Source organism: Desmodus rotundus, chromosome 5 (assembly GCF_022682495.2).
Source record: "Desmodus rotundus isolate HL8 chromosome 5, HLdesRot8A.1, whole genome shotgun sequence".
NCBI classification, from domain to species: domain Eukaryota; kingdom Metazoa; phylum Chordata; class Mammalia; order Chiroptera; family Phyllostomidae; genus Desmodus; species Desmodus rotundus.
This window is the reverse complement of record NC_071391.1, coordinates 140676744-140701267: the sequence shown is the minus strand read 5'-3', so window position 1 is coordinate 140701267 and position 24524 is coordinate 140676744. Positions and strand designations below refer to the sequence as shown.

General features: G+C 41.9%; 1 protein-coding gene across 4 annotated transcripts in view; it reads right to left on the bottom strand.

Moving 5' to 3' along the window:
- The window catches only part of MEIS1 (Meis homeobox 1), a 139401-nt gene that overhangs the window by 47668 nt on the left and 67209 nt on the right, over positions 1-24524 (bottom strand). For all 4 annotated transcript variants that reach the window (XR_008426844.2, XR_011651259.1, XM_024552708.3 and 1 more), the window contains exon 8: positions 10557-10702. Coding sequence is in view for 2 of the 4 variants with exons in the window: in XM_024552708.3 (XP_024408476.1) it covers positions 10557-10702 (146 nt within the window). In the remaining 2 variants the exon portion in view is untranslated. The remainder of the gene's footprint in view (positions 1-10556; positions 10703-24524) is intronic.

The following is a 24524-nucleotide window of genomic DNA, read 5'->3' as shown; positions in this document are numbered from 1 at the left end:
GGACAACTGTCCATTACTGCCTCATTTGCAGACGTTCCTTTCCCTCGTTTTTGGTAAATATTTCCCTTAAATTGCTACGTGTTTACAGTGTAAAAACGAATTAGGAAAGTGCTCACACCTGTTTCTGTTCGGTAACTGCTGCACTGAGGTATATGTAATGTGCTTAAAGATAGAATAAATATCTAGACATTATTACATCTGTGTGCAAAGGGTGGTAAATTAGATCCTAATTACATTAACAGGGATTCTGCCTCCCAGCTTAAATTTTACATGAGCACTCTGCAAAAATCCAAAAGCTCTGCTGTGGTTTCTTTATGAGCTGGTGATTACAGCTACTTCCTATGCGGTCACTAAATATTCTGTTTACAAATAAATGAAGAAGCTTTGAGCCAACTTGCCAGGGTAATAATCTATTTTTTCCTCCCCCTCCCTCTTCCCGACAAACCCTCGCCACATATGCATGGCAACAATCAGGAGCCCTGGCTTCATCTAATTACTCCATCACATAATTTCACAAATTGCCTTGTCACTGGGGAGCCTAGTGCAAAACACGCTCACAGTGGGATTTCAGGCAGCAGCTTTCATTTACTACTCATTCCTTGTTAAATTAAACACAAAAACACCAGTTGTGTGAAAGAAGTTGAAAAGGATGCCTGCAAAAGAGCCAGACAAGTAGATCTTCTATTCGCCATTTCACCAAATACGTTGTTGGCAACAGGCACCTCGAACAGAAGGATCCCCTTGGCTGGCCCGTCCTTGTTTCGATGACGCTGCTGCAGCAGACCATAATCAAAAGGCCACAAACAAACGGGCTTCTTCTCCCAAAAGTAAGCTTCGTCATATATCAACAGGAAGCACTGGCACCTAGTAAAACATCTGATACTCTCCAACCCCTGTATTCTTTGCCCTCTCTGCTCTGTGAATGCCTGGCCATGATCCTCACGTGAGAACGAGGATTTGTATCAGATGAATGATGCTAAGCCCTTTGAAGGTATAAACAGTATACCATATTTCCATTCCGGCTGGAAAGGAGGAACCAGATTCCACTAATCTTTAAAAGTTCTCAAACGGAAAGATCATCAATCAAGTTCAAACAGTATTAGATGATTTCCTTTTTAAGTATTAATGCCTTGCATGTTTCTGAAACACAGATAAATGCTCACCCATCTCACTACGGATGTGGGTGGAAGAAAAAGAGTGTAGGGTGGGTGACATTACTAGAGGGCGTGAACCTGAGGTTACAGCCCTGGAAGCTGATATTTTTATATCAACAGCTAAACACTGCCACTGATAATTAAAGGTATTTCTTTGTAGCTCAGGAGCCAGCAGGTCAGGTACCATTTTACATCACAAACCAGTCCTTTATGCATGTAGATCTGCCAGCATTATCTGCACAGGGAGAAGAAGACATTAGCAGCAGCTGTCTCTCTGCTTTTACACTGAAAATTCTATTCATACAGACAGGTGGAGTAATTTAAAAGCCAATGTGGTGCAATTTCGATGTGACTAATGTCACTGCCTACTAAAATGTCACCATTACCACTGTTTATGGAAACATTACTAAAATTACATTTTATTCATAAGAATTTTAGGATTCTGGTTATTACCAGCTTTAAAATGATCAGACCTCAGTGTCATACCCCAGAGCAGTGGCTTAATTCTCCCGGGTTTAGCAGCCTTCTTTGCTGAGAAACGATAGTTGGATTGTAGTTTCAAGAGTAATCGTGGCTGCATAAGCAGTTTCTTCTATCTCCATAAAGCAAATTAAAGACATAGCTCTTTGGTGTCTTGGACACGTGACAGGCACAAAATCTTCAAGGAGCTAAATTCCGTGTTAGAAGGTTTAGGTAGGATTTGTATGAGGAAGGATTCCTCACCCCCAAACTACTACCAGACATTGTTAGTAACAGCCAGGGGTGGAGATTTACATATTTCCATAAAGAAGGTGGAATAGGCAATGCTGAAACTCTGAAATTCTAACAATGCATAATTATTAAAATTGCACAAAATATCAACAGCTGTAGCTATGCCCTTTTTATGGGCAGCTGTGGCTGGAAAAAGAACATAGATAGGAAAGGACCGCCCTTGATGCTTAGTTGCCAATAACCGTCTATGAAGTTTTTTGCCAAACCCTCTGGCTCCCATTTGTATTTGAAAAACTAGAAATTAGCTAACTCATGGAATGAGATTATAATTATACTTTTCAACTCCCACAATGCAATTTGATTTGCCCTGTGTTAGAGAGGCAACATGGTGGAAAGCACGTGGAAATTCAAGTCAGGAGATCCTGGTTCCAGCTCAGCCAGCTCCTAGCTTTTGACCTTGAAAAAAAAACCCATTAACTTCTCTAAACTTCATTCTTGTCATCCTGCCTACCTTACAGGATGGTCTTAAGAATCAAGGGCATGTGGAAATATTAAACTACAATATTAAACTACACAGAGACACGTAATTTTATTTAACCTTTTGATCAATTTTTCTCCAACTGTTAAGAGGACAGAATAATCCAATGTCAAAATAGCCAAGCAATTAGTAGATAATTTTTAAAAATCTCAATAAAAGTAACATTATGTAGGCAGGAGATAATTTCATTTTTTCTTAAAAATAAAATCAAGTCATTTTTATAGAGCTTCACCCCCAAGAAGTTTGGAAATTGACTTTTCTTTAAATGATAGGAATTACTCCTAAACTTCTTTTATAAACTGCAGGAGAATTTGTCTCCACTCATTAATCTTTCCTAACATGAGCGTCCCTGCAAACAGACCACACCTCCTGGCCCCGGGACGCCCTAGGACCTTGCTCGGACACTGGATTCTCAGAGGTCACTTGTGTCCCGGGAGAGAGCAGCTGGGCTATGCAGGGGCGCCAGCAACAAAGACAGTGCGGGAACTGACACAGCAGTCACAGACTAGTACACACTGAGGAGCAAAGGCACCCAAAGGGGGTTCATATATATTCATACCCTTTGCTATGTGTGTATAAAGAGATAATACCAGGAGGACGCTCAAATACAAGTAGCTAACTCAAACCAAGGTCCCCATTTCAGAATATTTTGAATAATATATTTAAAAACCAAGCAATTTGTAATTTCATCTCAATATCAACTACTACAGGATGTTTGTATTTGTAACACCAAGTTTGCTGAGGTCTGTCTTTCCTTTCTAGTGCTCAAAGGTACAGCAGTACACCTTGTACAGGGACCCACGCTCGCTGGGCTGGAATCTGCTGAGTGAAGGCATTTTGCCATGGCAAGAAAAGACAAGGCCTAAAATGTATTTGAAATGTTAGAAGATTGCCTGGAATAACTCTTCCAGCTACTCCTTTGCTCTTGGAAGCTCTCTACAGGCCCACCGAGACCAGGTGCCTTGTCTGAGTCCTGAGAGCTCTCTCCGGCTCCTGACACACTGAGGTGAGTATTGAGCCCACGGAGGAAGCCAGCTCTCCCAGGCTCAGGCCTCTGCGGCGCAGGCACAGAAAGTGGTGGAACAGCAGCACCCTTGTGAGGAGTAGTCATTTCGATGTGAATTCACACGGCCATTATCCTTACTACCCTGGAGCCTTAATAAAATCATTTTTATACCGCTTGGCATTCAGTACAGCGCAGGTAAGCTGGGGCCATGACCAGGTGAGTTTTGTGACCCACGCAGCAGACCCTTGCAGTGTGGTCTCCACTCTTTGTTTGCCCTCTGGAATGGGCTTACAGCAGCAGAAACAGAAAATTAGAACCCTAAACATAGAAGCAAAACGGATCCGTTTTCCCCACTAGGATTGGTACAGAGGGTAGGGGTTCAATTGCCCAAGTGCATGGGGATGTAGACACACAGTCAGGCTCACACTTCCGTAAGAAAGACTGAGAAGTGATGAGGATGGTTTCCGTTCACTCGGACAAAGTCTCCTGAATTCCATGATGTATATAGATTTACTTCCACTGGCGAAACAACCACCACCCAAACCAAAACACTGCAACCCTTTCTAAAATGAAACCATCTGAGTCTCTCTCCATCAAACCTTCATATGAAAGCAAAGTACCTTCAGGAGAAATCTGAAACATGGAGAAAGTGAAAAGCCCAGCTTACGGTATATCAAATTCCTAAGGGTGGACGGAGTCAGTGTAAGGAATACATTCATACATATCTATGCCGTGCTCCAGTTTTAATCTGCGAGATAAATTGAGGAGGAGCAGTTGCATAGTCACCAACTGAGTTTGATATTTTATCTTCAGAAATACATCATCACTAAGAGAATTCAGAGGAAGACATGATTTTGATATGTGCTTTGAAGTATAAACGGCTGGCTAGTGTTCAAAGAGGTGTGTGCATCAGCAACCAGCAACTTCACAAATTGTGCTTATACGGGCACTTCTGTTTTGAACCTGATCCTTTATTTAATTAGCCCGATTAAGAGGATATCAGAAAACCAAACTATAGTGTATTTTTGACTTAGCTTTGGGAACAGAAGGAAAATTTAAAATAATTTGACAAATTGCCAGCCAGACTCTCCGCAAGTTCCTTTCGGAAGGCACCAGTCGTCGGTGAAATGAACAAACCATTTGACTGAGCACAGAAATCTCAGTCACACCCTGAAAATAACAGAGCCCCAGCCAGAGCTCATTTGCCTGGGAGTCCTATGTACCTGGATAAACGGGCGGTTTTAAAGTTGGACATTTGTTTTTACTTTTGTTTTCTTTTCCCCCATGCCTCCTCATCAACTGACTGTAATTACCCCAGGTCAGAGGTGCAGGACTAGGACGGGAAGAAAGGCTGGGGCCAGGGGAAGGAGGTGTGTGGAAGGCTAGGAGAGAGCTCTGCCAGGTCACTAATGGCCTCTGGGGCAACAACTTGGAGAACAGGCTGATGCTTCGCCTTTGATCTTCTAATTCACAATGATCATTAGTATTAACTCCGATTCTTCTGGGTGAAGAATTCCAGCTGTAGCCTTTTCAGTTTACCTGACCTAAGAAAATTCATCACCCATCCCATTAGGATTTCAATAACCAGCTAAGGAAAAGAAAAAGGCAGTTGCCCCAGAATCTAGAAACCACCGCTTCATTATTAAAACAGACTTTAGATGATGTATATCACAGAAGAATTAGGGCATTCCAGTATTACCCCCAAGTAATTAAATAATCTCTCCTATTTTCCTCCTGAGACAGATGATTTCCAATCAAGTAAAAGAAAAAAACAGTCAGGGTTCCTATTTAATCAAAGTTGAAATATGCTATCTCCTAAGGAGCTGAGATCTTTTCAAATTAAAAGACAGGGATTTGCCATCCAAGCCTGGGTCACTTTCAGCGAAGCCTAGCTCTGACCCATCCTCATTACTAAAGGCTGTGAAGGTCAATGGCAACTCTGTGCAAGGGGAAAAGTAATAACTACTCTTCTGACAGAGTTAAGAGAGCTCATTTTTCACATGGTACATGGACATCTGGAAGGGGAAAAAAATCTCACTCTTTCATACTAGTTTTCAAATCTCTTAATTTAATAATGTATCTGCAGATAACAGGTGGTGAAGAAGGAATCAAAGTTAGCTGCCCTCTCCACCAGCCACTTTCTTTGGCTCAGGCATATATATGAGCATGAAGAGAGTTTAGGACGAGGTTGAAGGGGATACTTTGTACCACCCCGACTGACACTGCAGGCACCAGTTCAGGAATATGCTCTTCCTGTCACTACCTTCTTAGGACTAGAGGTAGCTGAAGGATGCTAGCTGGTCAGGCACAACAAGAAGATTCGTTGTTAAAACTGACAAAGTATAGAGGTGAGGAACAGGCAGAAATAAAAATGGGAGGAGAGGAGCAAATTCCTTCTACTACCTACCTACATGCCTACCTATCTAATACCCTTTGACCTTTCGTTCACCTGGATCCACAGAATGGGTTACCTGGGTACCAGCTAGAAGTACTCTTTCACTGTAATAATAACTCATAATAATTAGAGAGCAATTCTTCCAAAATTGCAAGCAGAGATATGACACTGATGTCTCCAACAGATCTTATTACCAAAAGCAAAACCAATGAAACAACAGCTGTCTCTTCTAGAGCGTTCAATTCCCAATTCAATTCCATTTACTCCACCCTTAGAGTGGCAGACCCGCAGGGCACTTTTCATCTGATAGTGTTTCTATGGAAACGCCATTCTCAACCTGGAAGATCTACAACCCTTCACTTTGGCTTTATCCACATCGAGAGGGAAGTCTTATAAATAAGAAATCGAGACATAAATTTGGCCACAGACAAAAAAGTATATATTTTTCCAGGCTAGAAGCTCACAAAAAGAAACAAAATGAAACCAAATAGCAAAATACATGTACTTAATTTAGAAACAAAGTTTGTCTCTATAGCAGCCAAAGGGATCCTCAAGATCAGTGAAAGCATAAGGAACCCAAGAAAACATGAATGAAAATCAATTCACCTTCAGGACCACCTCCCCTACCAGTCAGTGCCAACTACGTGTCACCCCGTGAATGGTTTCTTCCCCTGAGTCTGCAGGGTTGCATTTTTTAAAAAGATTTTATTTATTTATTTTTAGACAGAGGAAGGGAGAAAGAGAGGGAGAGAAACATCAATGTGTGGTTGCCTCACACGCGCCCCCTACTGGGGACCTGGCCTGCAACCCAGGCATGTGCCCTGACTGGGAATCCAACTGGCAATCTTTCAGTTCCCAGGCCAGCGCTCAATCCACTGAGCCACGCCAGCCAGAGCTACAGGCTTGCATTTTTATAACCTCCTCTCTTCTAACTTTCAGGATTCCTGGGACACACAGCAGCTCCATGCAGGGAAATCTGTCACTGCGTACTTTAAATAAGAACAATAATAACCATTTTTCTATCTAGATTATATTTAAAGTTGCAATATGTTAGGGGAGGAAAACAAAAAAGAAAAAATACCCTTGAGTTTTACCTTCTACATTGTATTTATTCCTTCTCATTTTCACTAGGGCACGTCTTTGTAACACCATGTAGCAAAATAACCGCTAATAGGCAAAACATATCTAGCTTAACATTACGACACAGGAGGCTATATTTACAGTTGGAATGATGCCCTTAAGAAGGAAAAAGAAACCTTGATGTGACATATGCCCCCAAACTGATTGTCACTCTATAGTGACTCATATGCCAATATTAAGTACTTTTTAATTGTTTGCAATAATTTGTCTTCAGGCAAATGCAAGCATTTCAATTAATAAATGCTTTTATTTTCTTTCTAATTCTCTCTTATTACCTAAATGTCAGTCATTCTTTTCAATTTCAGGGAATTTTTTTTTTTAAAGAGACCTTCTCTAGTTATCAAAACTGGCATATGTCCAACTAAGTAGTCTAGGCTGAAAATTTACATCAGTGAAATTTCCTTTTTACCCTGTATCACCGAAGTTCAAAACCTGTTTCCTTTTTCTTTTATTGTTTTCATTATGCACAAGTGTGTCCAGTTGAGCTTGCTAGAGACTGTGAGTCCAAGAATGAAGCTTTAGTCCTCTCTTTGGAGTAGTAAAATGTGCTACTGATTAAATCTACCTGTGGATAACGACAGAACGACACGTTTTTTTATGCAGCTGGGGTGCAAATCCAGAAAGGATTTTTCTTTTTTTTTTTTTATCCGGGGCCTATCCTGCTGCTCTAAAACACAAATGCTTGAAAGCCCTTTCAAAGGCAGGGTTTTTTAAAACTGAATAAGCCCAATTAAAAGATTGATTCATTTATTTGAAAAAGGAAAAAAATAGCCATTTGCTTTTAAAGAGGTGTGTGAGGTTTTATAATGTGCCATTGGCATTTAATATATTAGTTTTTATAATTTGCTAGTGAATTGTCATTGCTATTGTTTCAATTAGCCAGTTTCCATTGCTCTTTTATATCTAGCAAGATTTAAGAAAGGACTTTCTAGACACATCTAATTAATCATAGACCAAGAATGTGTTACATTTAAAATTTGTTGACAGTCTTCCGAACGAATCATGCGTCCCTGGAGACCTCTCAGAACTTGAAACAAAGGTGCCGAAGGATTAGTACTGAGATGTCAGTAGTTGCTTACATTTGGGCAAATCACAACAAAACTCTCTTTAACACTCTATAGGTTTTCCCACAGAATTTATTATAATCTGCTCCTGATCATAAATGCTACCTAAGCAGTCTGGGCTTCCCTTCAAAACGCACAACAAGACGAGAAGAGTGCTCCCTGGGACTGGAGATCTGGCGGCCCTTGTAATTAGAGGAAAGAGAAGGGATTCTTTCTCAGGGGGAAAGAAAGAGGGAGAACATTTAAATATATCTCCTAATTTTGTTTCTCAGATGATATTATGAGAGCCTTTTCTTTATAGAGACCATTATCGTTATCAATATTTTCGTGTGAGCAGGTGGCAGTGGAATGGGACCAGAGGGCGTGGAACCATCCAACAAACAGCAAGGTGATGTCTATGAACATTCACAGACATGGACAAATGGGTTCCCCCTTCCAGGCTGTGAGAGAAGCCAGCACAGAAACTGATTTCCCAAAACTGGCGGAAATCAGGCAGCTCATAGATAATTCCTATTGCAATCACCCCAATAACATAGACCACTAAAAACACTGCAATGTAGGTAAAATCATGCTGGCTGTCAAAAAGATTTTTGTTTTGTTTTGTTTTTTTAAAGAAGGTACTATAGCTGTCTGCAAGGTTCTTCACAAGGCTATAACCTAGGAAACCAGGAACCCTGATGGATGAATAAAAGAGCTTGCTTCTCTCTCTCCTGGTTCGATCTGAACCAATATTTCATTATATCTTATTGAGGGGCAAATCAGCTGCAAATAAAGCCAAAGCTCCTTTGCAGAGTGAGATGTAGGTTGACGAGATCTATTCATTTTTTTCTGTTGGTACAGGAAATAGAAACATTTTGCTGGTGACTTCAGGGTGGACCTGACTTCATCCCCTTCCTGCACTCATCCTCCAGATCAGGCTGGCTGCTTAGCGCTGGTGATGAAATGCCAGCCTGGTTGCATCAGCACTATTGACCAACTTTCACTTCTTATCTCCCACTGATCTCAAATGCCCCCCGGCCCTCGTCCTCCCCCTCCGATTCGGCAGTGCTCAGCAATCCTCAGGAGCGCAGGTGCACAAGGCCGGCACCTCAGTCAGGTCTTAGGTGAGCCTAATATGATGTGAAAATCGGCTAAATAATCCAAATCTTCAACGAACCCCCAACATCAACCAACCCCTGAAGCTGATTCCGGAATGGTCAGCGTCTTCTAGTAACTGTTTGGGATTATCATGGGAAGAAATGAAGGGTGGAGACCATTTTTTTAGTTTCTCCTGCTGCTCTCAGTTGTGATTTTACCCATGGATGCTGGACACTCTGGAGTAATTTATAGCCTCGAGTGTCACTGGAGGCACAGCCTCTGTCCAGAGTCACAGAGCCAGCGTGGGCTTCCACATCCCCTGCTCGTCTCCCTGCGTCAGAGCACGTCACTGAGGACCACGGCTTTGAAAGTAGGCAAGGGTGTAAGGGTCAACAGGTCAAGACACATTTGCCACAATGCAGAGTTAACTTTGATACTCAAGAAAAATAAACTGTGGTAAAAATCATAACATAAAAGGTTTCCTCCTGACTTTTTTTTTAAAAAGCCCAGATTCTTACTATTCATTCATTTTAGGCAGGGCTATGCTACCACCTGTCTAAATTCACCCCTTGTCCCTCAGAGTGAAAGTCCCCTGGTCAATAATTTTGCTGAGTTTTAAAATATTATTTTACTCATAAATTTCCATTTTTATCTTCTTCCTTGGATGTCATTAAATCAGTGTGCACTTATAAAAATATCCACCACAATATTATGATTATAAATATTTTGAACATGAAATTCATTCAGAACAATAACCAAACCAAACAAATCCCTCGGTGGCAGAAAGCCCCACATCTCCAGTCTCTCACATCTCCAGGAGAATTCCTGCAGTGAAAACAGCAATACTCACACAGACAATATAAACTGTTACTCTGCTTGAAAAGCCACCAGGGACTACACAGGAAGAGCTGACTCTATATTGCTGTTTTCCTTTACAGTTCTAAATGCAGGGACAGCTTCCACTGTGCAGCTCTGACTCACATGAACATTTTGGAATGGCAGCCAGTGCATTCAAACCACTTAAAAGCAAATTATGTGAGCATCCTGCCATTGCAACAAGATTGAATTTTTGCGGACCATTCGTTATAAAGGTCCATGAAAGCATTAGAAGAAATTAAGTCCTTCTCTCTGGGGTTTGTCTCACTTGCTTCTTAGTGAAAGCTGGTTCTAAGTACTTAAGAGGCACACTGAGAAAAGCAACATCATTGACATGCATACTTTAAATCACAAGTGCAGGGGAACTCCTAAACCTTAGAACCTGCGAAAGTTAACAACATAGCAACAGCGACCTTCAAACCAAACTCCTCGTTGTGGGTATGCATCTAGGAAATAAGTGCTGGCACTTGCGTAAAAACTGTGGGAACACAGTGATTTATGAAATATTCCAGGTCCAGGGGGGTTACTTTTCCCCCACTTTTTCTATCAAAACTGTCCATATTTAGTTTACATATGTCATTTAGAATCCACTTACTGTTAGATGCTGGAACAGCCACGCCCTCATGATATTTGTGGCTACTTTGGGAAAGATGCCACGCTTTTTGTGACGCTTTTTGTCCTTATCTGGATCATCATCGTCACCTGTGCTGGGGGAAGCTACACTGTTGTCCAAGCCATCACCTGCAAACATAGTGAATCAAATTTTGACTGATGCTACCTTGACATGCTTTATGCAAATAGAATGCCTTTGGATATAAACAAAACCAAAAGAGCAATATAAATGATTAATAGTTTATTTGGTACTTTTTTTTTAAGACAAAGAGAAAGAACAAGGCCTAGGCTCAAAAGTGTTCAGGTCTAAGGAACTTCTGCCAGAAACAGTGTAAAATGTCAAAGGGAATGGAGGGGAACACCCAGTCTCTCTAGTAGCTCTGCTGCCATGGTAGGTATCCAAGCGTGTATAGCTGAGACATGCTTGGTGTGACTTCTTTTGGGGAGTTAAAGACCGCGGCTGCCATGATCAGAGTTGGGCCCCCGCCTGGGTGTTCAAATCCCACATGGAGTCATTGATGTCCACTTGTGAGAAGACGCATTTAAGATGTTCACTATTTCCATACGTGATATATCTTAAGACTGAATTAGGCCAAGGAAATGTAGGTAATCCATCATATAAGCAGTTTTGACATAGGAATGCTTCAAATAGAATATAATTTATCTTGCCATAGAAAGAGAGCATCAAGTTTAGTAAGGGGAAAACTTCCAAAATTGTTTTTAATTAAAAAACAATCACTATTTAAATCAAATAAAGTGATGTTTAATTAACAGTCAATTGGAATTGTAAAACCCTAATAATCCAGGCAGTTTCTAAAATTTCTTATACATTTAAATTATTCTTACTGGGAATTTTACACATGCCTGTGTATTGGATCCTATTTTTCCAGTGATTATTGTTAGAACATTTAAGCTGTTTCTTTTAGAAAATATTTTGGCTCTGTGACACAATAAACTTCAAAATGTGTTATTTCTTTTACATTGCCGTGTCTAATAAGAGAAAAAAAATTCAGCCCATATAATCACACTGTTCAAAATAAATCATAAGGTACAAACGAAAAATAAATACTTTGTGTTTTGGTGCAAAAATCAAAGGAAAAACAACAGTGAACTAAACCCACTGCACTAAAAAGTAGCTTAGCTTCTATCAACATGCTTCTCTACCTGGGGCCCCAGCTCTTGGTGGGAGCTACTGGGCTTTAGAAAGGGGCCTGTTGATCTGGACCCAGAAAGAGGAACTTAGCAGCAAGGCTTAGCAACGAGGTAGCCAATGTCCTCAAGAGCACAACCATTCGGTTGTGTAAGTCACTGGAGAACAGCCTGCATGGCCCAGAGAGCCAGGTGTGTTGGAAGATGCGCTTCCCGGGGACTGTATATTGCTTCGTGAGCTCCTGTCTTTGCTGTTAGCCTACATATGCTACACACAAAAAGAATCCTCTAGTTTGATTTCGGTCTAATCCACAGCAGGTATGTTACCATGAATCAGTTGTTTTTAACAGTTCCCTCAGGAGACTCTCAGCACCTCTCCCCCCAAAAAATTATCCCTAAATTGCCTTGACTTGTACTGAGTTCAAGTTTAAAATTTTGTTGGTTGAAGAACAGACTAACTTCAACATTTCTGCTATGATTGCAGCATAGGCCACACACACACAATGCAGAACTTTTCAGAGTTTACTTTTTATTAATTTAAAAATCCATAATTTTATTGTACTCAAAATCCATATTAAGTGTTTATTAAAATTACCACAGAATCATGGCCACATTCTCAGCAGAATAGATCATAAAGACCCACAGTTCCAAAGCTCTCAGTGTGTGGATGAGAAAAGTATTCGTGTTCCCAGTGGTTGACTTGCCCAAGGTCACCCAGCCTGGGATGGAGCTGGTAAGCCTGTGCTGGACCAGACCCTAAATCCCACCCTACATCAGTCTGCCTTCCATCCCACCCAACTCTTTATTTGCATAACCAAGTGTTTCATAAGATGTCCCCTTGGATTTGCCTAACAAATTCTTTGAAAGTCCAGTATTTAAAGAGGCTTTTTATTCAGAGAAGCAATTCACCATATAACATAACAATTCATTAAAGAAACATGAGCAAAGAAAACAACTCAACAGCTTTTAAAATTTCAGTGGGCTAATCCACTTGCAATATGCAAAAGGTAAGCAAGGAAAAGAAACATATTACTTGATCATTGATTAAAAATGAAAAGCTTCTAACATAACCACACAGTTTTCCACCACCATGATTGTTTTCCACCTTTAAAAAAAAATAGCCTTTCTATCCATCTCAAAACCCCTTCAGATTAATTTAGCAGCAATGCTTAGTGCCTGCCTAGAAGAGAATTCATTGATAATTTATGGAAATATCCACCATAATCCAGCAGAGATGACTTTTTTTCAGCTTTGTGCATCAATAGATAATCAAGGCCTTAAAGCAGCCTTAGCTTCCCATTACCTCAGGCAAAAGAATTCCTGAAAGCGTGCCTTGAGGGCACCTGAATTATATACTCCATTAGGAGAGGAAGGCTTTCTGCATTCCATGTGTAACACTCACCAGAACCTTTCCTGTTTATTTCTGCTGTATGAAAGCAGAAGCATTAGGAACAGAATTTTTTAAGTGAAGACTTATGTAGATACAATGGAGAAACCTTTCAAGCAGGAGCCAGATCACCCCCTTCAGTCCCTGGCAGTGACCTCTCCCGAATAAAAGGTTTCTATTACATCATTAGCTCAAGCCAAAAACAGCCTTGGCTTAATGCACAGTTTGTTCTTCCTACTGTTTTTAGGCAAATACAGCTACTTTACTCCCATCTGGGAGGGAAATTACACTGCTGGGTTGTAATCTAAGACAAGATTTTCATTGGAAGCAAATGCTTTCAATCCAGTGTAAATACTGGTGCATGTTCAGAAAAGCCTAAAACAATAAACCCTGCTCCTTCCCGACACAAGTTAGGGAAATGGAGAAGATGGGGAAGGAGAAGATCGTAATAAAATAGACTATTCCAAAAGCAAACACTTCCATAGATTTTAATAAATTGTTTAACCTCTTCCACTTTCTAAAATTGAAAATTGATCTCGCCACGTCTCCACCTCAGCGGACGGTCTAAATGGTCAATTGTACCTTTAGCATATCCATTCACTCTGCAATTGGATACAGTCACCTCTCTGCGGTCTCTGGAGGATTTATTTCCTTTTTTTATGTTTAAGATCACTAAACAAACTTGGAGAACCGCCGGCCGACCACACGGCAGCAGGCAGCAGCTCTGAACCACATTTGTAAAATGTCAGCAGTGACTTCATTCCTGGAGCTGACTTCTCCTGCCGCCAAATGAAGGCAAACTGAAAAGGTGGAAATAATCATAAAAATGATGCTAGTCCATAAACAAGCTTACGGCCTCATTAGGATAGCAGTAGGCTCCAGTGGGTGATTTATGCTCGTTTTGCTGATGCTGTGAGGAAATGCCATAGGGTGACTTTAGCCAATTGCTAATGGTTTCTGACAGCTTCTTAGCAACTAGTGCAGGCAACGTTGTGGCGTTTGCTAGTGACAGAAACCGAAAATGTCATATTATCTGCCCATGTGTCATGAAGTCCATGTGGCAATTAACTGGCCGGCCAGTGACAGAGGGGCCAGAGGCTCCTGAAAATGGCCTTTGGCTATGCAGAGGCAGCCGGGGCTGAGCACAGACGGGCTGCTCATATGCAACATTCTAATGCAGAAATCCACTTCCTTGCCACTTCCAGGCTCTGATGAGGCCGGACCGCTCAAATCCCTTTCCTCCCCTCACTGAAGTGAAACTCGGGGCTCCCCTCTCTCTAGGCCCTGGCTCTGGCCGTCCTCAGAAGGCTCTAAAGCAATCTGCTTTGATGCGATTCTCCGAATGGCTCCTTAATTGGCAATACCTGGTTCTGTGCTTTTTGGACACTGGATTCAAAGGTGCTGGCTGTTTTCCGGCTCTCTCCCAAATGAGTCTGAAAGGATCGGAGATCACTGAGCAGACGCATGGCCTGTCAAATTGCTGGGAACAGAGGAACTCTGTGCAGCCACAAGACACTGTTTTCCAAAACACCAGGCTTCTAACGAGCCGAGGGAGAATCCTGGCCACACCGCTCAGTGTCCGAGCTATCAGAACCATGCACTGTATGTCAAACTGTCAAGCCTTTCAGCGTGGGCCACTTGCCCTTTCAAATAATATTTAAGAATTGTTTTTACAAAATTTTATAGGCCATGGTCTAGTGAAAGAGGCCAACCGACAAAGAAAGGAATTTGTACTACAGTTCGTCTATGGACAATTTCTTGTGAGACCTGGGCCTGTCCCTGCGGAGCAAGGCAGGTGACCTGTGGCAGCTCCCAGGCTGTCAGCGAGCTCAGATTTCAAACACGCTCAACTCAAACACCCCGAGTGGCCTGTTTAAGCATGCCCAGGCATTTAGACTGTGCTATCTCGTGCCTTTCAAGGCAGGATAAAGCAGCATTTACCGTATTCAGGCCATTCAATGGGTCAGACTGACCGTGTCAGCAGGGGCTCCTCTCGGGCAGGTCGAAGCCCTGCTCCCATTTTTCTCTCCCTCCTAACAGACTGCCATTCCCAAACACCTACTCCGAGGGAGGCAAAAACAAAGCCCAGGAAAGTGCCTGAGACTGACATCACCATGGACGGGAGCCTGCCACATCAGTGGGCCCGCAGGTATAAATAAAATGTGGGGTCCGTCAGAGGGCTCCTCATCACAGGGGCAAAACTTCGAATGGCGGATATGAATTTGCAACTGCCGGGGCAAAGAAACGTGCAAGGTTGGGGACCCCCTCGTTTTGCTAGAAGTCGACTGGGAGCCACCCCAGCTTCAGGAACATTTCATTGAAATGCAAGTTTGTATTGAGACTCTGTCATGTCAGGCCACGTCCACTTCCTGACCTCTACTTTTCTCTTCTTCAAGCGCTTAGAAAGATACAGTGCTCATCCAAAAAATGTACCTAGACGGAAAAATCAAGGTCATTTATAATCATGTTTTTCAATCCTGACCAAATCCTTCTGTGTTTTGAAAGCTGTCTAGGTGGTCAATTGAAAAGCACTCTTGTAACTGAATAGTTCATGTTGTAAGGTGGCTAAATTTTTACCCAAAATTGAGGGTTTCCTTTTTTCTCATCCGTTTCCTCACATACTACACCTACAGGAGAGCACATGGTGTCTCACCTCCTGAGTTTGTGTAGAACATTCCTGCCTTTCCATGGCTGGCGGTGCAAACGTCCCGGCAGGAGAGGGGCCAGGTTTCCCTTGCAGCGGAGCATTCTGGGCGTGCCAGGTTGTGAGGGAAAATATAAAAAACTGCCCCAAACCCCCTTCTTCAGATCACGGCTGTGTCCACTTGGCCGGAAGTCAGGTGGGATGATGTTTCTGTGCCATGTGAAGAGGACGAAGGATGAGAATAATAGCCAGCCCTTTCTTAGGGATCAGCTGGAAAACTTGAGAGATTTTAAGGTGTTTTGTCCTCTTTAGAAAGCATAATAGCTGCCAGAATGATAATGATCTGTTTCTAAAATGTGTATCTGATCATATAACCCTGGTACTTAAAATCCTTCTGTGGCTGCCCTTGGCCTGCAGGATAAAGGTCACACTTTGTATCCTGGCATGGAAGGCCTCTCATGAGCCCTTTCCTGGTGCGTTTCAGCTGAGTCCGCAGGAGTCGGGCGCACAGGGCCAACCCCGGTCCTGAGCCTACTTAAGGTTCTCAGGGCCTCACCGCACAGACCACTTTCTCATGCCTCTTCGCATTGCCCTATGCTGGTCCCTTTCCCCGTAGCATCCTTCCCGGCAAACTCCTTGGTGACCTTTTCGGTTCAGCTCAAGTGCCATCTCCCATAAGAAGCAGTGCTTGCTGGACTCTAGCTGTTTAGTAACCTTTCTCCCCAGTCCTGAGGGATTCTTCTCCCAACATTTCCCCATCCCCACATAGCATACTATGCCAGGGCGGCTGATCTCTGTGCGCCCCTCGACCTGGCTCGAGCACATGGGAAAGCGGAGGCTGGGTCGTGCTCCTCTCGAAGACTCTCTAACCCTAGGGTCACCCCGTGTTCAGGGTGCACTCTTGTCAATTGCTTATTAAATAAGTGAGGAAAGGCATTTGTTTTCCACTGCATGGAGAAAACCATAATTTAAATTTCCAGCTGATAGATTATTTTTCACTACATTCACCTAAATTAAACTCTTGAAAAATATTTACCAATGTAATTCAATAAACTATAAGGAAACAAACAAAATACATTTCTCCAAAGCTGGGAAGTTTCCTCAGAAACCTTTAACTAAGCTCAGCTTTGCCAAAAGATAAACTAAGAGTTCAAGTATTAGCGTTCTTTATATTGTGTGCCATAGCCCTTCAGAAATACACCCTACTTCCTGAAATTGTGACTTCAAACTATTTGCCTAACAAAAATTTCTTGCTTTTTGTTCATTTTTCCTGAGCTTAACTTTAAAAGATAAAGCAAAAGTTATTTGTTTCCTTCTGCACTTTTCCCAAGGAATCGATTATACAATCTCCCCGCCCCGACCCCACTTTACACGTCTCCCAGTTTTACCTAAAGGAGACAACAACTCTCTCTACGCAGACAATTTGACCCTGAGCTCAGACTCCAGGGTCACACTTTATAGATATGGTGCTAAATACAAAACTCTAGAACTCTGGCTTTTCCTCGGCTTTGCCAAGTCATGTATCAGTCTTTTCCAAAGCATCCCCCTACACCTGCCTCAGCATTTTTTCAGCAACGGGGTACCTGAGGACTTTAGTATCTGATGCTGTGGCACAGGTTGACATGTCATAGGATCCTAGAGACATCAGGAAGGATTTTGTAAGATCAATGAAAACAACACAACCCCTAAGTTTTATTACATATTTTCAAGGGAAACACAGCAGACTTCACATACCTCCAAATCTGCAGCCAATACACCCATATGGAATAGTGTAAATCCAATGGTTAACGTCTAAGTTTAACTTTAATTAGGGTTCTGTTAACTCAGCCTCCCTTTTGTATCTCTTCTCATCCTTAGGTGTTTAACGTTTCCTTTTTCTTACTTTGAAATGATTCTCAGTTGATTTTTTTTTTTAAGTAAAGCACATTTTCATATAGCTTATTGTACCACCCTTGGCTTTCCTGAACATTTTGAGGTGGTTCCTCCAGAAACCAAGAGAAGGAGTTAGATGCTGGCACATGCTCTGGCAGAGCTGAGCTCCAGCTGGCGGCAGCAAATGTGCGTGCTACAAACAGATACATATACTGACGGCGCTGCTTGAAAAGGTGGACAAGGAGAGTGAGGGAGGTTAAGAATAAGGGGACATTAAATAAACATAATATTGGCACTTAATAAAAAAAATGTCTAGATGTGTTTCCTAAGTTTGGCTCCACAGAGATTTACCACGAGGCTTTTCCTTTCTATTTGAATTTAGGTTTGTTAACTGGTGACAAATAGTTGTTAATAGTTAACCACTGTGGAGTGAGCTCACAGCCTGACTGTGCCCTTTAGCGGACCCCTGACATCACAGAAACCTAAGGGAAGAAACAAAGAATCGGGCTGGAGGAAGTAGCTCTCTGTATGAACATGCTGCCTCCCTTTTCTAAAGAGTAAAATGTAGCATTTCAAAGTGAGGCCCAAAAGATGATACATGTAACCATCTTTTGCATAAGCAGTCACCCTGATCATTCATTCATTCATTCATTTACCAAAAATGTATTGAATTCCTACTATATTCCAAACATTATACCAACCATTAGGGACACAAATGGTGAACATATCGGAAAAAGTCCCTGTTTCTATGGAGCTTTCCAGTTAGAGGGCACAGATGTTAAACAAAATAATCACAGTAGTAAATGTACAATTGCACTCAATCAAAAAGAAATATAAATCTATGAGAGTGTGAAACAAAGGAAATTGACTTAGACAGAAGTGAGCTGCAGCGGAAATCTAAAGGGTGGAAGAAAAGTTGACTAGATACAGTGCTCATCTTGAAGGGGCAGGGGGCAGAGGAAGCATGGCAGGGAGAGCAGGGACAAAGGCTTGTGTGTCCGCAGGACCTGTGACTCAGCCAGAGAACTGCAACCTGGGAGAGCACAGCAAGATGAAGCGGGAGAGGGGACAGAATAAGACCATACAGGGCCCTTTGGGCCACGGTCAGGATCTGGGAGTTTGTAGCTGGGTTCTGAGAGTTACAACCTGTGAAGGTGCCTCTGTGCTATCATCAGTGTCCTCTCCACGGCAGTGCCTACATTTTACCAAATAAAGCCTCATTCCCTGGTGTCTCTTTCTAGTTCAAACCAATAATCTCCCAGTTCCAAACTCAGATTGGAGAACGAGGGGCAACGGAAAAGCAATGGGGTGGACCCAATTTAAGCACAGATTGCATTCTGAATTCATATGTAAGTAGGCGTTTTGGACATTAGCACGTATTTTCATATAGAAACAAGTTATGAATGGCATTAGATCCCAAGGCTTGCTCATCAAAGCCAAAGTAATTCATTAAATGAATAAAGTTCCAGCTGAAATCTGAGCCCAGGGAGCAGGAAGTCAGAAAGTATCAGCATAAGGACAAAGATAAGTTTCTTTTCATACTTTGATGAGTAGAGTCAGCCTAGGAAAACATTAAAATACATGTAATTGCCTCTCATACCTCCTCGTATGTACCTCTCTTCCACTGCATAGCCTGCATCTCCTGGAGTTTCTGAGTACCCCACTGCCCTATAGAGGCCTCGGTCTCCCTCCGTGGTCCCCTCTCCCGGGCCTGTTCTTCTCCTGCTCTGAATTCATGCTCATCATCGCCCAACAATCAAAATATCCAGCCTTCCAGTCTCCTTGGTGTGAGTCAGACTTGAGGTAGAAAGCAATCTGAAAGAACTAATTCAGACTAGGCACGAATAATTGATGCCCCCTCACCTTCCCAGAAGTGCTGACATTTTTAAAAGAAGATTTGTTAAGGCAAATGAACCTTTACATGGCAGAATTTCAGGTAGAGTTCATGTAAAGGTACGTTTAAAAATACAGTTTGTGTCGGGAAGGATCTTTTTTTTAAACAACAGATGCCAGGCTTTCAGAAGATGCCGGTGGCAGTGACCAAACTTTGTGTCACATCCAGCCATTCCCATCCCACATCACCCCTCTTTATCCCTGCCCACGTTTGGGAAGCCACGTATCTCTGAACATCCCAAGATTTCTTCACAGATATTACAGCGACAGTAAGTGGGCCCTGTGTGTGTGCGGCAGTGAGCACAGGCGTACAAGATCTAGGTTGAACGTTTGTGTGTATATGTAGGTCATTCATCCAGTTTGGGTGTTTATAGCCCAGGGAATGCCAGCCTGTTGAAATAAATTTGGAATAACTTCTTTACTATAAATAACACACCCTATTAAGCTTCTACCACTTCATGATTCTTCACTGTCAACACACATATTGTGTAAAATATAACTGAGTGAAATTTAGGGAAAGAACCCAACTTAACTGAGACCCAGAATAAAAATATTTACTAGATTTTTATAGAATACCAAAAAAAAAAATTCTGTCAAAATTTGAAAGTGCAGTTGATGGGATTAAAACGCAACTTTCGAAATTCATGGAAAGTAGGAATTACTCCTCAGAGTCAGTGTTCACATTTACTGTTCAGTTTAGATTTATTTTATGTAAGAGTTCATACAAGTAGAGTACCGAGGACAGATACCACACATACACCAAGAAATCAGATAAGCTCTCCAAGCATTTTCCCCCCGAATCATTGTACTTTGTTCTTTTGAGATAGGAATACCTTTTTTCTAGTAATTCAATACGACTTTTTGACTTGAATTCCCCTCAGGGAAACAACAGCAAATTAGTTGCCTACACACAGAGGACAAACAGCGATGATGAATAGGAAAGGGAAAAAAAACACAGATTTTACTCATTTTTCATCCATTCAGCATTTTTTACAACTAAACACCATGGAAAATCCCTGCAAAAACAGCATAACTTCTTAATGAAGTCTTAGAAACTTCAGGATATGACAGCCGGCAAAATAGGACTAAAATCTGTGTATTTGTACTAACAGTAAAGCAAAATGGAAACCCCCCAATTCTCTATCTTAGAGAACTACCTTTCTCTAAGATAAAAAGGAAAGAAAATGCACTTGTACTCGTGAAGATAAAACAGTGCAAAAGTCATAAACTTTTGTTTTGAATCAACAGATCGGAAAGCATTTTAGGTACCAGTACTTCACCTATTTTTAAGTGTTATTTTAGTAACGCATTACTTGAGATATTCTTTCCCAAATATATAAATCATATATTAATGAATATCACAAAGCTTTATATAACCATGAAAATAAATATTTTAGTCAGTTAAAAAAAAAGCCACATATAGGATATTATAAACAGGCAGACACATACACCCAAACTCACACTCACACTCATACACCATTTATATTTGTGATATCTTCAAAAGTTTGTCATATAATTTATTTTTAAAGTATATATTCTGCATCTGTGTATATATAGGATATATGTATGTGTCGATATATATACACTTTTACACAGACAGGATAACACTTATTTATCAAAGAGGTCACTTCTTCAAATAAAGTCAAGCTACGTGGAACACACTTACAAAGTTGCAGGCATGCAGCCCAGAAGCAGTGGTTCTCGACTCTGACGACACAGAGAAGAAGCACGTGGTAGCTTTTACAAACCCTGGTGCCTGCACTGTGCCCCAGGCCAGTTAAACTGGTATTTGGGAGGGTGAGATCCCAGCACTGACAAATTTTAAAGCTCCAAGATGATGAAAAGGCACAGACAAGTTTAAGACCCACTGGGTGAGAGTCACGGAGTTATGTGGCAAAGCTCCCATATTTCCTACGGACAAATGATCATAAGCCCCTTAATCAGAAAATTGTTATGTTTATTTTAGATGTAGGTTTCACAAGTTTGCTCCTCCGGTTTCCTGCCTGATAGTTCGTAGGCTGAGATCTTTACGAAAATATAAGATGATAAAGAGGCAATAAACAAGAACCGAAGAAGTGTAGCACCAAGAGCCCTCTAGCGTGGCAGCCCCGTCAGTCCCAGCAGTCCCGTCCACGCTAACGAGGCTGGGAGAGCAAGCGAACATCTACAACAGTGCCGTCACTTCAGTCCCTACGGACTTTAAATGATTGTTTTAAAAAGTTCATTAGAATCAGATATAAAAGAGTGTATGTGCAGTCTGGACACATTTGCATAAAAAATGCCTCTACATTTTTTAATATTTAAAAAAGTAAGATTCAGCTCATCTGGACCACATCATGCTTGGATGACACCAGACAAACCAGGATAATGCGAGTACATTCTGCCGAAACTCTTCACGTGTTTGCCCTCAACTCACTGGTCTACACGGCTGGAGGGAGCAGAGCCTTCACCAGGAAGGAGCCTTGCAGTTGGTTAAATAGGGGGCACCCATCCATCTCAACTCTCCATACCATTCTGGGGATCTTCTCTCCAGGTACTCACAGGTGGTCCCTCTTCACCCCTACTGACGTCCTTCTAGTCTGCTCTCTGTCCATGAGGATGCAGGAGTGAGTCACGTGGGTGCAGGATAGGGGACAGGACAGCTGATGGGGGAGCAATGCATGTGAGAGAGGGGGACACAGCTGAGAAAAGAATCCTGAGGTAGGAAGGAGCTACAGTGAGAGAAGGGCCATGGGTCAAGGGTGAAAAAGAGAAGGTATTCTGTAGAGACACATTTCTTTGCATACAAAGTAAAATGGAACCAGGTTGTGAAATGTAGATTATCAAGTCTTTGGGGAGAAAGAAAAGATATTACAGTTTGAAGGAAAATGGGCAAGAAAAAACTTGAGATAAAAAAAAAATAAAGGCTTGTTATCCTATTACTGTGAAGCCATCTACAAACCCAACAGCTTCTTAGAGAGAAGGTTTGTGGACCACCGCACCTCACTTCGCCCCCCTGATTCTCTGCGCTCCAGGTTTTTGTGGGTTTGTCATACACACATACCAGTCACTCAGTTCATTAGAGGAAGGTGCTTGCCATTCAAAATAAGCCCACCGTGCAAGGCGGTGGCTTCACTTCAGTGAGCCCAATAAAAGTAAACCAGCTTCCTAGAGCGGTGCTGCTCCAACTTTGGTGTGCACATGAAGCGCCGGGACCTTGTTAAAAGGCAGTTTTGAATTTGGTAAAGGAGGAGCCTGAGATTCTGCATTTCTCATGCGCTCCCATGGCAACCGGGGATGCTGCACTGCAGCACCCAGGACCACAGTGTGCATCTTATGACAAGGTACTGGAGGATCTTCCCCTATGAGCAAGTAAAGCTAGAAAGTGTCAGGTGCATGGGGAGGCCTAGCGAAAGCAGAAGACAGGCCAGTCTCCCTTCACTCCACACAGGGAAGACTGTACCTGCACCCACTGAACGCAGGTGGGGAAAAGGCTGTTCAGGTCCTTGTTTTGAGAATGCAACCTCACTGGTGTCCTGAGGACTGACGGGGATATTGGAACAAGCCAGGATGTCTTCCACTGGTGACTCTTTCCTCTGTTAGTGCCAGCCCTCTCTCCCCCTTTTTCTCCTCAGCACGCACAGTACCTCACTTTCTGCCTCCCACGTTGGAAGTATTACAAAAGAATAGTTTAGCCTCTGGAGTCAGATCATCTAGGTTCATGTAAATCCCATCTTCACCACTTAATACTTTGTGTGACCCTGGACAAGTTATTTAACCTCTCCAAGCCTCTGTTTCTCCCCTCTGGGTGGGGCATCGGGGGGAGTGAACATAGTGAGAGTATTTACACCTTAGAGTTATTGGGCAGATTAAGTAAAATAAGCTGCATAAAAGGTTTATTTTAACACATTACCTGGCACTTGTGGCTTAGCTTGGTGGTTAGTTCTCGTGGTTATTCTGCTCTTGGTACTTTCTGTGAGCAAAGGAACCTTTACCCTGAACCCCTCACCCAAAGCAGGAAAACAATCGTTGCTGCTCTCATCATCTCTCCTCATCTCACCGATCCGTTCTCATTCCTAGCAGCCACACACCTCCCAAAGATACGCACCCGCTCTCCTGGCATTACACACTTTCAAATTCCTTTCTGTTCTCTCTTTTTCGCAAAGAGCCCCAGAGTGACTTGGAACTTTGTATCTGTGCGTCAGGGCACAAATGATGGCCAGCACTGCGCAAGTTGTCCTGTCCCGTACAGGCAGCCAGCCTCCTGCTGGGTGCACTGGAGACAAGTTGTGTAATTCCCGCTTCCCACACAAAACAGGTTCATTCATAAAAACTTGTCCTCTGAGCTCTAAATAACAGTTCTGCGGCAGTTGTTAATACAGGTTTTGGGTTTTGTTTTACTGATATGGAAAAAAGTTCTACCATTTAAAAAAGTATTTTTAAGATCTAGGAAAAGTGAGAGGCAGTATCCAAAGACAGGGCTAATTTTCAATACAGTCCATCTCTTGTCTAAATAGTAAGAATAACAGTAATAATACAAAGTAACATTTATTGAGCACTTATTACATACCTGAAACTGTGTTTGGCCTTTATTTGTAATCAATGAATCCTCACAAAAAACTTAGATGTTAAACTTTAATGTGTTATAATGATAAACCAAAAAACAGTTAATTTCTCCATATTTAAGAAACCCCTTACTTGACAAGGACAGATCTTGCAAGGACTGAGTGCTCAACAGAAATAACTCGTATTTACTACCTGACAATTATGGACTGCAGAGAGAACATGTAGCTTAGGAAGTACCGTATTTTGCCATGTGTACTGTGCTCCTGTGTATAATGTATACCCACGTTTTTAGCCCCAACTTTCAGGGGGAAAAAAATCTTTTGTTTTAATTTTTTAATTCAATTTTTTATTTATTTATATTTACATACTTGCTTTTTGTATTATAAAGGAAATTTAGCATTTATTTTAGGACATATTGTGGTACAAGAAATTTTATGTAACAAATAATTACAAAACACAAG